General features: G+C 45.6%; 1 protein-coding gene across 2 annotated transcripts in view; it reads left to right on the top strand.

Annotated features, from left to right (window-relative positions):
• Window positions 1–255: 255 nt before the first annotated feature.
• LOC124229261 (sterol 26-hydroxylase, mitochondrial) overlaps window positions 256–16,725 on the top strand; it is a 43,425-nt gene continuing 26,955 nt past the window's right edge. The window contains exons 1-2 of one of the 2 annotated variants that reach the window (XM_046644398.1): window positions 256–508; window positions 655–1,089. In XM_046644398.1, coding sequence (XP_046500354.1) covers window positions 829–1,089 — 261 coding nt within the window. In that variant the 5' untranslated portion in view covers window positions 256–508; window positions 655–828. Of the gene's footprint in view, window positions 547–654; window positions 1,090–16,725 lie in introns of both variants that reach the window. The other variant, XM_046644399.1, reaches the window with a different exon arrangement.

Genomic DNA, 16,725 nt, shown 5'->3' with positions numbered 1-16,725 from the left:
TGATTCTGGTCACACTCACTACATGTGGTCTCAATCTGCAGTTTGAAAACCCTGCTTCAGGAGATTTGAGAGTGTGCGGGAGGCGGTGAGGGAGCGGGGGTAAAATTGCATTTAAAAACCCCAATACTGAAATTTGTCTGTTTGTCTTTCTCCTCCGGGAATCAGATGACTTTGAACACTGCGCCGTGTTTTTTTGTTTGTTTGTTTTCTGTTTCGCTCTCTGCTCGCTCGGCGCGCAGACTCCCAGACCAGTCCCGGGAGCCATTAGGAAAATCCAGCGGCCAGTTTAATCTCAGCAGCCGCTTCCGTCCCTCCAGGCAGGGAGGACCACTGGGCTCTAGCGCTCTGGCGGGGGGCGAGCCGGCGGGTCGGGGGAGGGCGGGTCGCTCTGGGTGGGGCCTCCCGGCCTTAGAAGCCTCCCAGGCTGGCGAGAACTTTGCTGCATGTCTGCCCGGAGTTAAGACCAAGCGAGCTTCAAGTTCTCCTTGAGAGTTCGCGAAAGTTCGAGGTGAGGAGTCGCAGAACAGGCGCCATCGTCGGAGCTCTGTGGGTCTCCCTAAGTCCCCTTGTGCATCTTATGTCTTTGGTTGGCCAGCCCCTTCCTTGGGCCGGGAGGCGGACGGTTGTAGAAGGTGGCTTCCGTGTGTTTGTTAGGTCCAATTTGGAGGGACTGAGGACTGCGACGAAAAGTGAGCAGTAAGCGGACTGGCTGGCCTTCGACCGCCCCACGCAGGCTACCGGTGCCTTGGAGCCCGCCCCTCCTGATCTCTCTCTCGGCGCGTTCCTGACCCTCTGCACTCGCGACCCAAAGGCGCGGCAGCGCGAACCATGGCTGCGCTATGCTGCGCGAGGATGCGGTGGGCGCTGCTGGGGACGCGAGTGGCACGCTCTGGCCTCGGCCCACAAGGAGCCAGAGCCAAGGCCACCATCCCTGCCGCCCTCCCGGCGGCCCAGGCAGCCGAGGCTCCCGGAACCGGGCCTGGCGATCGGAGGCTGCGGAGCCTGGAGCAGCTTCCAGGGCCAGGGCAGCTGCGCGCCTTGTTCCAGATGTTAGGGCAAGGCTACGTTCTGTACTCGCACGAGCTCCAGGTAACTGAACGAGCGGGGCCTCGCGACCGGGGGATGGGGGTGAGCACGGGGACGGGAAAAAAAAGTGAACTTAGCTCGGGACCGACTCGGGGTATGGTCATAAACTGCAAATGTGCAGGGGTTATTTGCGAAGGGTAGATGGAACCCTTTGAACTGAAATAAGGGGTCGAGGAGTGGCATGAAGCAGGAGGACACCAGGAAGGAAGTGATTTGGGAGGCGAAGTTTAAAGTGAACAGAGGTTGAGAGAGGAGGGAAGTGTCTTAGTACCAGAATGGCAGATGCAAGCGTGTCCGCTGCCAGATGTCACAGCACCGCTGTTTAATTCTGTGGTGTTACTGGCAGCCACAGACTTCTTCCAAAGGAAATGGCTTTGGGAGGATTACAGAGGATTAGCAATTTGCAAGATAAGTTCCACTTAGGGGAAAAAAGATATCACTTCTCAGGGAGTGACAAAAATCATAGATATGAAGGAAAAGGTGCATTTTTGTTATTAAGAAATCAAAATTTTATTATTAAGAAGAGTTTATCCAGTGGGACGCTGAGATGAGGCGGAGGTGAACAATTGCCCTGTCCCGACAGAGACTGGAAAGCCCAGTGCTGGTTTAGTTGGAGAGGTTTTAGGAAATGGACGAAAGAGATTCATGTGGGATCTGTCTTCCTAATTATGAACTCATTATGAACCAATATTAACTAGCCCGCTCTGCCCCAGACTTTTTCCCAGGTGCTGGGATTCCGTGGGATGAGGCCAATGCTTTATAGGGTGTATAAGCTCCTTTGGGGAAGAGGGCGACAAGGGAGTAAACCGATTAATGAACAGCTAATTTGAGGAAGAACTTGGGTGCCCAGGGAGGAGAAGCTGGTCCATGGTTGGGGGAGGGGGAGGCCCTTTGACTCACATGTGTTGTCCGGGCACTTGTGTGCTTATCAGTGATTGACAGGAGGAGCAGGCAAGCCTTGGGCTGGGCTGGTGAACAGACTGGTTACATGCGGCTGTGCTGGGCAGGAGTCAAAAATGAGGAGCTGTGGGGGGTGGGGATGGGACCGGCCTTTGAGGATGGCCTTGAAGGCCAGAATAAGGGCCCTGATTCCACTGAGGGGCCATGGTGGGCTCTTGAGCAGGCCTGGGGTGAAGATGGCCTCCAAGGGACGATGTCGAGGTTAGGGTGTGTGCAGTAGGATAGATGGGACAGGAGAGGTGGAGAGGGCCTCAGGTGACAAAGGGCTGGGTGTGGCAGTCTCCGAGCCACCCTCCAGAGAAAACGGGACTGGGGGTTGAGGACGAGGGAAAAAATGACTCTGAGGGTTTGAAGGTCTAAGCTGACCGCATTTTCCCGGCACCTGCAACCTCTGTGCCTGCCTGAGCTGCTGCTGTTTCCCCCGGAGGCTCCTCTGTTGTGCTCGTGTTTCTGAGACTCGGTGGGCAGGTCACAAGGCACTCAGAGATGGTTAAAAAAATCATTCCCTGTGGGCTCAGCTCCAAGAAACCAAGTCAGTCAAGAAATCGGAGTTCTGTCAACTTCCTCTGCTCGATTTAACTTCTAGAAATGTGAGAGGCCCAGTGAATGCCCCAAAGGTGGGGACTAAGAATTTCTCATTGTTTCTCAGGGGGAGTTTACTGGGAGGTTTTGCTCAGGATTATCTCTAGAGCATTAACTACCAAAGAAATTCTAGACTGCCCTAGGAGGTGGAGGAGGAAGCAGGAGAAAGCCAGGAATGTGTGGCCAGGGCTAGGATTTGGGAGAGCCCCCTCGTTCCACCCCTTGCACCCCAGCTGTCGAGAGCCACGTGAACCTGGGCTGTGCCGTGGGAATATGTTAGCCCTTCCCACTACATATGTGCCTAAGTAAGAGGTGTGAGTTACTAAAGAGCAGAGAGCTGCATATCTATAAACCCCATTTAATACTCCTATTGAGAAAGGGGATGCTTTTCAGTGATCCACTTTGTATCGGTTCAGATTCATTTGGTTGCTGCCCACACTGGCTTAAACTATAAAGCAGCTTTATTGATTGATATAATCGAAAAGTCTAAGAGTTGGTTGGCCTTCAGGCATGGTTTGCTCTAGAGATTCATGAGATCATCAAAGCTACAGTTTTGTTTTTCTGTGGTTCCCTTGGCTGTGCTGTCTTGCAGAAGTTAGTTGGCTGGCCTGGGTTAATTGCCCATCCCTGAACCTATCACAGTGGCCACAGGCACGCTCTGATGAGCTTAGACCCGTGCAGGCTCACCCCTAAAGCTGGGGTTGGAGCCCCTCCCACCTAAACCGCACAGAAGGAGGAGTGGAATTGATGTAAGTGCAGCTGACCATAATGTCTCCTGCACCTTGTCAAAAACTGCAGATCACATATGAAAATATTAAAATCAGCTTGGGGAAGCATAGTAGGACATAAGGGGGTGGAAATTGGGACATGTGAAAATCGTGCTAGTTCGTAAATGCCAGTTCCTTTCTCTTTCTTACTAAAACAATGTCCAGAGTGCTGGAAAAATGAAATGTGAACATATGTTAAATTTGTGTGTAAGTTTATATTAAACTGATATCTTTCAAAAATGTCAACCCTGCGAATGATGAGATCTCTATCTATTCTGTAGCTATTATTGTGGATTGCCTGGGTTAATGACCTCTCTTGTGTCCCCTGCTGCCCCCTGCACATATTTGTCACTTCATGTATCATGTTTCTTTATTTCTAAAGTTATAAATTTTTGTGTGTGTGTGGTAACTTTTCACATCTACTCTCTTAGCAATTTTCAAGTATACAATACAATATTATTAATGATAATCCCTGTGTTGTACATTACATCCCCAGGACTTATTAACTGGAAGTTTGTACCTTTTTACCAGCTTCACCCATTTTGCCCACCCTTTACCCCCCTCCTCTGACAACCACCAACCCATTCTCTGTATCTGTGAGTTTTGTTTTGTTTGTTTTTAGATTCCACATATAAGTGAGATTTCAGTATTTGTCTTTCTGTGTCTGACTTGTGTCACTTAGCATAATGCCCTCAAGCTCCATCCACCTTGTTGTAAATGGCAAGATTTCCCTTTTTTATGGCTGAGTAATATTCCATTGTATATATGTACACCACATTTTCTTTATCCATCCATCCGTAGATGGGCACTTAGGTTGCTTCCATATCTTGGCTGTTGTAAATAATGCTGTGATGAACATGAGGTGCATATATCTTTTTTTTTTAATTGAGTTAATGATAGGTTACAATCTTGTGAAATTTCAGTTGTATATTATTGTTTGTCAGTCGTGTTGTAGGTGCACCCCTTCACCCTTTGTGCCCACCCCCCACCCCACCTTTCCCCTGGTAGCCACTAATCTGTTCTCTTTGTCCACATGTTTAAATTCCTCATATGAGTGGAGTCCTACAGAGATTATCCTTCTCTAACTGGCTTATTTCACTTAACATAATTCATGAGGTGCATGTATCTTTTCAAGTTAGTGTTTTCATTTTCTTTGCATAAATGCCCAGAAGTAGAATTGCTGGATCATATGGTAGTTCTATTTTTAATTTTTTGAGGAACCTCCATACTTTTTTCCATAGTGACTGCACTAATTTACGTTCTTACCAACAGTGCACACGAGTCCCCTTTTCTCCATATCCTTGCCACCAGTTGTTATTTCTTGTCTTCTTGATAACAGCCATTCTAACAGGTGTGAAATGATATCTCCTTGTGGTTTTTATTTGCATTTCCCTGATGATCAATGACGTTGAGCACCTTTTCATGTACCTGTTGGCCATCCGTCTGTCTTCTTTGGAAAAATGTCTGTTCAGATCCTCTGCCAATTTTTTAATCTGATTGGTTTTTTTGCTGTTAAATTGTATGAATTCCTTATATCTTTTGGATATTAGCCCTTATCAGATATATGATTTGCAAATATTTTCTCCCATTTAGTAGATTGCCTCTTCATTTTGTTGATGGTTCCCTTTGCTTTACAGAAGCTTTTTAGTTTGATGTGGTCCCTCTTGTTTATATTTACTTTTGTTACCCTTGTTTTTGGATCAAATCCAAAACATCATTGCCAAGACTGATATCAAGGAGCTTACCTCATATGTTTTCTTCTAGGAGTTTTATGGTTTCAGGTCTTATTTCAAGTCTTTAATCCATTTTGAGTGAAGTTTTGTGTACGGTGTAAAATAGTGGTCCAGTTTCATTCTTTTGCATGCGGCTCTCCAGTTTTCCCAACACCTTTTATTGAAGAGACTGGCCTTTCCCCATTGTGTATTCTTGGCTCCTTTGTTGTAAATTAATTGGCAATATATGCATGGGATTATTTCTGGGCTCTCTATTCTGTTCTGTTCCATTGGTCTATGTGTCTCTTTTTATCCCAATACCATGCTGTTTTGATTACTATAGCTTTGTAGAATAGTTTGAAATCAGGAGGCATGATGCCTCCAGCTGTGTTCTTCTTTCTCAAGATTGCTTTGGATATTTGGGGTCTTTTGTAATTCCATACAAATTTTAGGGTTATTTGTTCTATTTCTGTGAAAAATGCCACTGGAATTTTAATAGAGATTGCATTGAATCTGTAGATGGCTTTGAGTAGTATGGACATTTTAACAATATTAATTCTTCCAATCCATGAGCAGGGAATATCTTTCCATTTATTTGTGTCTTCTTCAGTTTCCTTTTTTTTAAGATTTCTTTTCTTTTATTTTTTTCCTCCTTCTCCCCAAAGCCCCCCAGTACCTAGTTGTATATTTTAGTTGCAGGTCCTTCTAATTGTGGCATATGGGATGCCACCCCAGCATGGCTTGATGACTGGTGCCAAGTCCACACCCAGGATTCGAACTGGTGAGACCCTGGGCTGCCAAAGCAGAGCGCACAAACTTAACCACTCAGCCATGAAGTTGGCCCCCAGTTTCTTTTTTTAATGTCATAGTTTTCAGTGTACAGGTCTTTCATCTCCTTGGTTAAATTTATTCCTAGGTATTTTATTCTTTTTTTTTTAAAGATTTTGTTTTTTCCTTTTTCTCCCCAAAGCCCCCCAGTACATAGTTGTATATTCTTTGTTGTGGGTCCCTCTAGTTGTGGCATGTGGGATGCTGCCTCAGCGTGGTTTGATGAGCAGTGCCATGTCCGCGCCCAGGATTCGAACCAACGAAACACTGGGCCACCTGCAGCGGAGCGCACGAACTTAACCACTCGGCCACGGGGCCAGCCTCTAGGTATTTTACTCTTTAATGCAATTGTAAATGGGACTGTTTTCTTAATTTCTCTTTTTGATAGTTCATTATTAGTGTATAGAAATGTAACTGATTTTTGTATATTGATTTTGTATCCTGCAACTTTACAGAATTCTTTTATTAGTTCTAATAGGTTTTGGTGGAGTCTTTAGGGTTTTCTATATATAATATCATGTCATCTACAAATAGTGACAGTTTTACTTCTTCCTTTGTGATTTGGATGCCTTTTATTTCTTTTTCTTGACTAATTGGTCTGGCTAGGACTTCCAATACTATGTTGAATGAAAGTGATGAGAGTGGGCATCCTTATCTTGTTCCTGATCTTAGGGGAAAAGCCTTTAGCTTTTCACCATTGACTATGATGTGAACCGTGGGCTTGTCATATATAGCCTTTATTATGTTGAAGTATGTTCCCTCTATATCCACTTTTTTGAGAGTTTTTATCATAGATGGATGTTGAATTTTGTCAGATCCTTTTTCTGCGTCTATTGAGATGATCATGTGATTTTTATTCTTCATTTCGTTAATGCGGTGTATCACATTGATTGATTTGTTGATGTTGAACCATCCTTGCGTCCCTGGAATGAGTCCCACTTCATGGCATATGATCCTTTTAATGTGTTGTTGAATTTGGTTTGCTAATATTTTGTTGAGGATTTTTGCATCTCTGTTCATCATGGATATTGATATAATTTCCTCCTCTTGTAGTGTACTTACCTGAGTTTAGTATCAGAAAGTGCTGGTCTTGTAAATGAATTTGGAGGTATTCCCTCCTCTTCTACTTTTTGGTAGATTTTGAGAAAGATAGGTATTAAATCTTCTTTAAATGTTTGGTAGAATTCACCAGTGAAGCCATCTGGTCCTCAACTTTTGTTTGTTGGCAGGTTTTTGATTACTGATTCATTCTCCTTTCTAGCAATTGGTTTGTTTGGATTTTCTATTTCTTCATGATTCAGTCTTGGTAGGTTGTATGCTTTTAGGAATTTATCCATTTCTTCTAGGTTGTCCAGGTCGTTGGTGTATAATTTTTCATGGTAGTCTCTTGTGATCCTTTGTATTTCTGTGGTATCGGTTGTAACATCTTCTCTTTCATTTCTGATTTTATTTATCTGAGTCCTCTTCTCTTTTTTTCTTGTTGAGTCCAGCTAAAGCTTCGTCTATTTTGTGTATCTTTTAAAAAATCCAGCTCTTAGTTTCACTTATCTTTTCTGTTGTCTTTTTAATCTCGATTTCATTTATTTCAGCTGTGATCTTTGTTATTTCCTTCCTCTGTTTACTTTCAGGCTAGTTGTTTTTCTTTTTCTAGTTCCTTGAGGTGTAAAGTTAGGTTGTTTGTTTGAGATCTTTCTTGTTTTTTAATGTAGGCGTTTATTGCCATGAGCTTCCCTTTTAGAACAGCTCTTGCTGCATCCCATAAGTTTTGGCTTTTACTGCTCTTTGCACCCTGAAGCCTCCACTCCAACTCTCCACTGGACATCAGCATCAAAGGCCAGATGATCCGTGACCTTCTGAACCTGGCAGGCTTTGTTCTGCCCAACGCAGAGGATATCATTTCCAGCTCCAGCAGCTCCAGCAGCTCCAGCACCAGGTCAGCCTCCTTGCTTGTCTGTGGCTTGGCTGGCAGCACGGGCAGCCCCATCGTGACTCTGGGAAGGAATGGTGTCTAGGCGCTCCCTCCTGTGTGGTCTCCCTTGCTGCTTGCTCTGCCCCTACAGTCGCCCATGCACCACTGCCACATCAGAGCCCCTGAAAGCATGTTTGGTCGTGTTGCTCCCCTGCTCTGGAATCTCTACAGGGCCTGGGGAGTCAGCTTTAAACTCCTCAGGGGGACATTTGAGGCCTCAACCTCCTTTTCCCAGGCATTCCTCCCTTTAAGTTTTGTTATGTTGTATTTCCATTTTAATTTGTCTTTAGGTGTTTTTTTTTTAATTTCTCTTTTGATTTCTTCTTTGACCTGTGGTTGTTCACTAGCATGTTGTTTAATTTCCACATCTTCATGACTTTTCCAGAATTGATTTCTAGTTTCATTCCATTTTGGTGGGAAAAGATGCTTGATATGATTTCAGTCTTCTTAAGTTTATTAAGACTTGTTTTGTAGCCTAATATATAATCTGTCCTGGAGAAGGTTCCACGTGTGCTTGAGAAGAATGTGTATCCTGTTGCTTTTGGATGGAATGTTCTATATATATAGCTGTTGAGTCTATCTGGTCTAAGGTGTCTTTTAATGCCAACGTTTCCTTATTGACTTTCTGTCTGGATGATCTGTACATTGATGAAGCGGGGTATTAAAGTCCCCTCCTCTTATTGTGTTGCGGTATCTCTCTCTCTAGGTCTGTTAATATTTGCTTTATATGTTTAGATGCACATTTTCTTATCATCGCCTGTCTATACGGCTTAGAGACCGGGTTGTGAAGCTCTGAGGGCTGGGCCTATGTCTTTCCCACCTCCGTGACCCCAGCACCGGGCACGGTCCTGGGCACAGGGGGGAGTCTCAGTAATGTTTGATAAATGAATACATTTCATGTACCAGCCATAGGGCTGTGAGTGGTACTGGGCAGTGGCTCCATCTGGTAGTAAACTTGTCTGTGAGACGTCCCCCAGAGTGAATGTTCCAGGAGATAGAAAGTGGAAGCTGCCAGTTTCTTAAGGCCTGGGCCTGGGAACGGGCACAATGTCATTTCCACTGTTTTCTATCCATCGAAGCAGTTACAGAGCCCACCCAAATTCTAGAGGAGAAGATGTAGACCTCACCTGTGAATGGGAGGGATATCGAAGAATCTGTGTCCATCTTTAATCCACTGCCTCCTTTTCCTAGGATCCAGGTACCCAGGGAGAGAAATTAGTAACTACTTTAGTGGACTGCTTGGCGTGCAGGGACCTCAGAAGTAAAGGAATAGAATTATATTGGAGGGAATTTCATCTTGGCCTTGGAGAAACCTGGTTGAATGTGCTTCTCTGGTGCCTGTCCATTAGATTAAGTATCTCTCTCCTGAGAGATAAATGCTGCCAAATTCTTGCTTTTTGGCTCCCTTCTTCTGGATTTTGTAATGGCCACTCCCATTCTGTTAGCACCTTCTTTCTTCAGTTTGGCTAATACCATTGATTAGATGGGTTTTCTTCCCCTGATACTCACGTTACCATTAAGCCTTCTGGAGATTATCCTCCAGTTACTTTGCCTTGGCTTGATTATTTTTCAGTCTCGTCTGGTGGACATTTACAGGTTGTCCTTGAGGCTATTGCAGAATTGGGTGTACTGCCAATTTGAAACTAGATATTAAGGTAAAAAATGTGAATCATACCAATCTAGCAAGAGCACTGCCAGAATTTTTATCTTACAGATAAAATTCTATGGTCAAAGAGATATTCAAGATAGCAATATTTCTGATTGGGAAAGGTTAGAATGACTTACATATCCCAGTAGGGGGCTAAATAAATAAATCATTGCACATTCTATGTGATGGAATTTTATGCAGCCATGAAAAAGAACAAGGGCAGATCTGTGTGTAGTAATATGAATTGCTTGCCAAGAGACAGGAAGAAAACAAGGTGCAAAACTATATAAGATGCCATCATTTGTGGGTAAAGAAAGTGAGGTATATATGCATATATATGTTTCTGTGGGCATAAAATATCTCTGGGGGGACAACGAGAAACTGGTGATGCTGGTTGCCTCTGTCTAGGTGTCTTCGAGTCTGGAGATGAGAGCTGGGAGGAAGACTGACTGTTTTTGCAGGACTGCTGTGGACTCCACCAGAGCTTCCTCTGGCTTCACCTGCCCAGACATCGTTCAGCATCTGTCAGGTCGTTTTGTACCCTTTTGTTAACAGTGTGCACATATTACCTTTTACAATTTAAAAAAACAAAGCAAAAGAATCGAGAGCAGGAGACAAAAGAATGGCTGACTAAGTGCTTCCTGACCCCGACATCATATTCTGAGGTCTTCTGATTTCTCTTCCTCTTGTGCCCCTGTTGGGCTCTGGGTCCCTGCTTTTGACGCCGGCCTCTGCGTCTACATCCACTTTTCAGTTCTACATCCATCGCTGACCATCCCTCCTTGTTCCTGGAACACTCTCGTCGTTCCTCTGCAGCCCAGCCTGGCTTGTGGGGAAAGGTGTGTTCAGAGGACTGAGGTTTCCTCTGGGTGTGTGAGGGGTGTGGGTGAGGGGTGGGCAGGGCTTCTGTTTTCTTGATGGCCTCGCTGAGGGCATCGTAGGCAATGCCTTTTCTTGGATCACTTTTGGCTTTCCTCTACCCTCAGCCCATTGTTTCTCTAGAGTGCAAAATCAGAGGGAGATTCTTACTGTCGAACTAGCTGGTACATATCTTTGTAACTTATGACAGTTCTACCTTCTTGCATAAAAACCGACATTTTTATGACTGTTGAAGTAATGGCTGCACACATGCACAAAAATTTTTTTCGTAGCTTTGTTTGTAAAATGAAAAATTCAGAAGCATGTTAAATGCCTGGCAGTAGGATAAATAAATTGTGATATATTCACACAGTGGAATATCATACAACAGTCATGATGAATGTGCAAGCTTTTTATGTATCAATATAAAACTCAAAAGCCAGCCCTAGTGGTCTAGCGGTTAAGATTTAGTGCTCTCATCGCTGTGTCCCAGGTTCATGTCCCAGTCAGGGAACACACCCCCCTGTCTGTTTGTTGTCATACTGTGGCGGCCGTGTGTTGTTGTGATGCTGAAGGCTGTGTGACCAGTATTTCAAAGAGCAGCAGGGTCACCCCTGGTGGACAGGTTTCAGCAGAGCTTTCAGACTAAGACAGACCTGGCCACCCACTTCCAAAAACATTGGCCATGAAAACCCTATGAATAGCAGTGGAGCATTGTCTGATACAGCACCAGAAGGGGAGAGGATGCCGCGAAAAGATTCGGCAGGGTTCCACTCCGCTGTCCACAGGGTCACTAGGAGTTGGATCCACTCGACAGCACTAACAGTGAAATAAAACTCAAAAACAAAGTTGTGTATGGAACGATATGTAGAGTAGAATACTATGTCTATAAATTAAAACCACACAAAAATACTGTGGGCTGCCATTGGATACGTATATATGTAGTAAAATTATATAAACATGGACAGAAAGGATACACTTCAAATTCAAGACAGTAGTCACTCTGGGGAGGGAGGGCAAAGGGAAGGAAAAGAAGGGGACTTTGTATCTGGAATGTTTTCATTTAAAAAAAATGTTTGAGGGGCCGGCCTCATGGCCGAGTGGTTAAGTTCGCACGCTCTGCTATGGCGGTCCAGGGTTTCGCTGGTTTAGATCCTGGGCACGGACATGGCACCACTCATCAAGCCGTGCTGAGGCGGTGTCCCATGTGCCACAGCTAGAAGGACCCACAACTAAAATATACACCTATGTACTGGGGGGATTTGGGGAGAAAAAGCAGAAAGAAAAAAGAAAGAAAGAAAGAAAAAAGATTGGCAACAGTTGTTAGCTCAGGTGCCAATCTTTAAAGATTTTATTTTTTTTCCTTTTTCTCCCCAAAGCCCCCCCCAGTACATAGTTGTATATTCTTCGTTGTGGGTCCTTCTAGTTGTGGCATGTGGGATGCTGCCTCAGCATGGTTTGATGAGCAGTGCCCTGTCCGCGCCCAGGATTCGAACCAACGAAACACTGGGCCGCCTGCAGTGGAGTGCGCAAACTTAACCTCTCGGCCACGGGGCCAGCCCCTCAGGTGCCAATCTTTAAAAAAAAAAAACTTGAAGCAAATATGACAATATTAACAGTTCTTAATTCTAGTGTGTGTTTATAGTGTTATTTTCTTTTATTATCCACATTAAAATATTTTTAATAAAAAATACAAGTAATCCTGCTCATCCTGAGTCCAAATGGTGCCCCTGGCTTGGTCTGATCTTGGAGAAGATCACTCGAGCCCAGGTTTGGAGCAGGGAGACCCTGGGAATGCTGTTAATTATTTAGCACCTTCTGTCACTTGGAAATGTGAATTCCACTTATGTGAGAGGGTTGGGGCCGAACTCCCGATGACACTTGGACAGCACTGAGACGTGGCTTCCCAGCTGGATTCCTCTTCCCCTTTGACCCCAGATGGGTCTTCTTTCTGGCATCTGTCAGTGTAGGCAAAAGACTGGCCTGTGCCCGGAGTTACAGCTCTGCTTCTGTTTATCCAGCTGGCGGCTGGCAGCTTTTAGGGGCAGGATTGTTGACACTAGCAAACAGTACTGGTGTTTGTGAGTTCGCTTTTGTCCTCAGGGCTGTTAACTTGCTGTCTTAGCGTGGTTTTGCTGTGCTGGGGGCCTCCTTGAGGAGCCCACTATCAGTAAACTGCATAGGCAGCTAAGTGGGAGAATGGAACATGGCAATGCAGTATCAATTTTGGGGGGGGAGGAGGTTTTAGATGATTTTAATCTTGTTTTCATGTACCGGCTTTATTGAGATGTGATCACATACCATATAATTCATCCATTGAACAATTAATGGTTTTTGGTATATTCACAGAGTTGTGTAACCATCGCATCAACGTTAGAATATTTTCATCACCCCAGAAAGAGTCCTTGTCCTCTGTAGCAGTCACCCCCCCAATTCCCTCCACAGCCCCTGGCAACCACTAATCTACTTTCTGTCTCTATGGATTTGCTTATTATGGACATTTTATATAAATGGACTCATTCAGTCTGTGGGCTGGTGTGAAAGGCTTCTTGCACTTAACACGATGTTTTCAAGGTTCCTCCATGGTGTAGCCTGTGTCAGTATTTTGTTCCTTTTTATGGCTGAATAGTATTCCATTGTAGGGCTATATCACAATTTTTTTATCCATTCATCTGTTGATGACAATTTGGGGTGTTTCTACTTTATGGCTCAGTATTACTTTTTTAGGTTTTCAAGGTGCACACAACTGTCAGAGATAAGCACAGCTGGACATTAGTAAAAGTGGTGAAAACAGATTTTATTCAGTAAGTACTGACAGTAAAGAGAGGAACTCCAGTCCGAGTGGTGCAGAGGTGACTGGGTGTTTAAAGGGAAATTGGGCAAGTGGGGAAGGGTGTGGTGGGGGCTGGAGCAGAGTCAGGAAAGTGAAAAAGTACTGAAAGCGGGAAGTAGGGTTGGTGCATGTGAAATGCACATGGGTTATCTTACTGAAGTTGTGCTCCTCCCCTCCCCCAGAGCCTCGGAGGCAGGGCCCCCAGCTTCAGGTACTGGCTGGAACAAAAAGGAAACTCTTTGGGCAGGCACTTTAAGGGGGGCTTCGTCTGAGGGATGCAGGTCATCCTGGGGAGGCTCCCTTGAGCCCTTGGAAAGTCTGTTTGTGTGTTCAGGTCTTTATAGGCCAAGGTTGAGGCCTGAGAAGAGAAGATCCTGACCAGAATTCGGTTAAGGAGAGACTCTATCATACCCAAAGCTGAGTTTCCTCAGTTTGTTTAGGTTCCCAACCTTTTCTAAATCTGAAAGCTATGGCACTTCTCTACGGCAAAAAATGAGTTTGTGCACTACATATCGCCCAGGATTCAGCTTTCCCTCCCCTCCACCCGCCAGCCCGTCTGCACACCCAGTGACCACCCCTTCCTTGGAGGTAGATTAGGCACGATGCCCGTAGTTTGGGCGATGGCCATCAGAGGCTGCCTTAGTTACCGACCTTAACACATGGGTTAGCCACAGTGCACCTTCAGGATCAACTAAGGGTAGAATTCCCGTGTTTACCTGATGAGGAAATGTCAAGGAAGACCAGGCAAGGCCAAGGCCTGACTGATTTAATCAGTAAAGATACAACAAGCCACTTTTAGATTTAGACATTTTATTGTTGAGGTAGCGAAAGGAAGAATAAGATCATGGGGCAGCGCCCTGTGATCCTGTCCCCCACAGTCCAAAGGACAACACTGAAAGTCTTCCAACCAGATGCCTGCACTGTGAGTGCCCGGGTCCCCTGTTCCTGGGCAGCCCCTTCTAGACTGTAGCTGAGGGGTTTTATGATGTGCGGCTCTTTTCAGAGTAGGGGTGGGCAGAAAGCCCAGAGCTCATCAGGACCGGGAGGTGATGAGAAACTGTCTCATGATGGCCTCCTACGTGCGATAGGGAGGGGAGTGAGGTGGCCTCAGAGCTGCTCCTTAAGGCCCCCCCCTCCCAACTCTTTCATGTTCCAGGATGATCACAAAGGTCTTCTGCCATAACTCAAGTTTTGGGCTCTTGTGCTGTGGCTCAAGTCCGCATGCATGGATATGTGCAGGGCTGCCTTATAACTCCACTCCGACCTTTCACATATCCAACTAAACATTCTCAGGGGCATAGGTCACCCCATCAGATGGATATTCTAATTTTACTGATAGGAGCTCATACTAAACCTGTTCTGTTTGTCTTAGGCAACATCAGATGAGAGTCACCACGACCTTGATTCTCTCTAGTAGATTAGGCCTATTTGGAGTATAGACTGCAGCCACGTTCCCCATTGGAGGGCAACTAGAGGTGTCAGCAATCATGCATCCCCTGCCTCTGCCAGCCCATGGACAGTATGATTGTCTGTTACCACCCAGGCTGAAGAGTTTAGAACGACCTGTGACAAAGGAGCGAAAGAGGCCAACAGTACCAGGATGAACCTAAAGAGACCAGATGAGTGTCCAGAAAGTTCATCTTGTCCTTCATCTTTAGTGGACGCTGATCCTTTCTGAAGTCAATGGCTCTTGGGAAGTTTCTAAGAGTTTTTAGATTCAGATTCTCTTTGGCCGGCGGTCAAGTTGAGGGTGGTGGCAGCAGTCTGGGTTCAATAGGCCAGATGCCCTGTAGACAAGAGCTGAGAGAGAGATGAATAGTTCTTTCCTTCACCCCCAACTTCCTGGGGTTGGCCCCTGATGTCCCACAAGCCAGAGGTGTTCCTCTCCTTCCACAGCCATGTGATCAATGTGCCAAGCCCCTCCAGGGGTCACGTCACTCTTTGCCCCAATCTTCCTGCGTCACTCTCACATGAGCCCTGAGGTGCCTCAGTTGTTTCTTCCTTGTGTATGTCATACTATCCTAGAACATCTTTCGCCCCTGACATATGGGCCACATCAGGACCATCTTAGGAGTTGTCACCTCATATTCATGATCATTATCATCGATATCCGTGATTGCCCAAGTGTAGCAAGCACAGCCAGTGGCAAAAGAAGCACCAAGTTTGAGTAGTTCACGCCCTGACTCTTATTCTAGTTGCAGGTTCCAAGGTGTAGGTGTAGGAAGAAAAATGGTAGAATGGGATGAGTTAGTTATTTGGTTTGGGTTTCTTACAGCCTATCTGAGCCTCTTCCCATCCTCCCAATCTCATAATTAAAAATTCTGTTTAAATGGGAGGAACCCTCCTGATGAACTGCCACATGTATAGTCCAGACTGACTTTCTTAAGTGTGTGATCCACTGGGAGCTGAGCCTTGGTTGTCCAGTTATCTTTTTCCGTTTCTCCTTTAAGAGTCCATTCCATCGTTCAGTGGTACCTGCTACCTGGGGATGATATAGGGCGTGAATGGTACCTGCTGCCTGGGGATGATATAGGGCGTGAATGGTACCTGCTGCCTGGGGATGATATGGAGAGTGGAAGGTTCAGTGAATGTCCCAAGTAGCTGTCCACTGCTGGGTACTTTTTACTACAAAGGTGACACCATTGTCTGATTGAGTGCTCTTGGGAATCTAGATATGTAGCACAGTCTGTCTAAGGGTCTTTGAATAATGTGCCCCCCATATGCTGTGGGGATGGAGGTGGCAGTGCCATACCTTGCAAAGGTGTCTACAGCAGTCAATGCCCAACAGTACCTTTGAGAGGATGGTAGGGGAGCTGTACAGTCTATTTGCCAGGACAGGCTGGGTCTAGTACCCCTTGCTGTGTGCCCCAAAGTTTCCTTTACCACTGGACTGTGCAGCTGGCAGTCTGGGCGTATTTGCAAGACTCCCTTGGCTTGCAAGACTTCCTTGGAGTCACTGGGCCTTGTTTTGGGGCCCGGTACTGAATGGTGGATGGCTTACCAGGCCCTGTATGATGGCGTATCCAGGCAGCTATGGTCCTACATGGGCACCACAGGTCTCATCAACTTGTTGATTCCATCGATGTTCATACAAGGAGACCTTTTTCATGGGCATCCACCTGGGTCACAAGCAAGGGGCGTGGGTCTTGTGTGGTCTACTGCTGTAATTTTCATCACCACAGAGGCTGAGGCTTGATCATCCAGGCATCCCACCGCCAGGCACCAGACCACACTGTCGTGAATCAGTGAAAATGTAACAAGGTACATTTGGGGAGGTCTTTTCCAGGGCAAGTACCATAGCTCACAACTCTGCCCATTGAACAGAATTCTCTTTTCCATGCATAGTTTTAAACAGCTTTCTTTAGGGCTGCACAGCAGCCCAGTATATCCCATGGCCTTAAACTTAGCTGATCTATCATTGTCAAGAACCTCAATATACTGAAGCCGCCCAGAAACCGGAGGTGTTAGCATCAACCCTACAT

Source organism: Equus quagga, chromosome 17 (genome assembly GCF_021613505.1).
Source record: "Equus quagga isolate Etosha38 chromosome 17, UCLA_HA_Equagga_1.0, whole genome shotgun sequence".
NCBI classification, from domain to species: Eukaryota; Metazoa; Chordata; class Mammalia; order Perissodactyla; family Equidae; genus Equus; species Equus quagga.
Note: the sequence above shows the minus strand (reverse complement) of the source record. Positions and strands in the feature narration are given on the sequence as shown.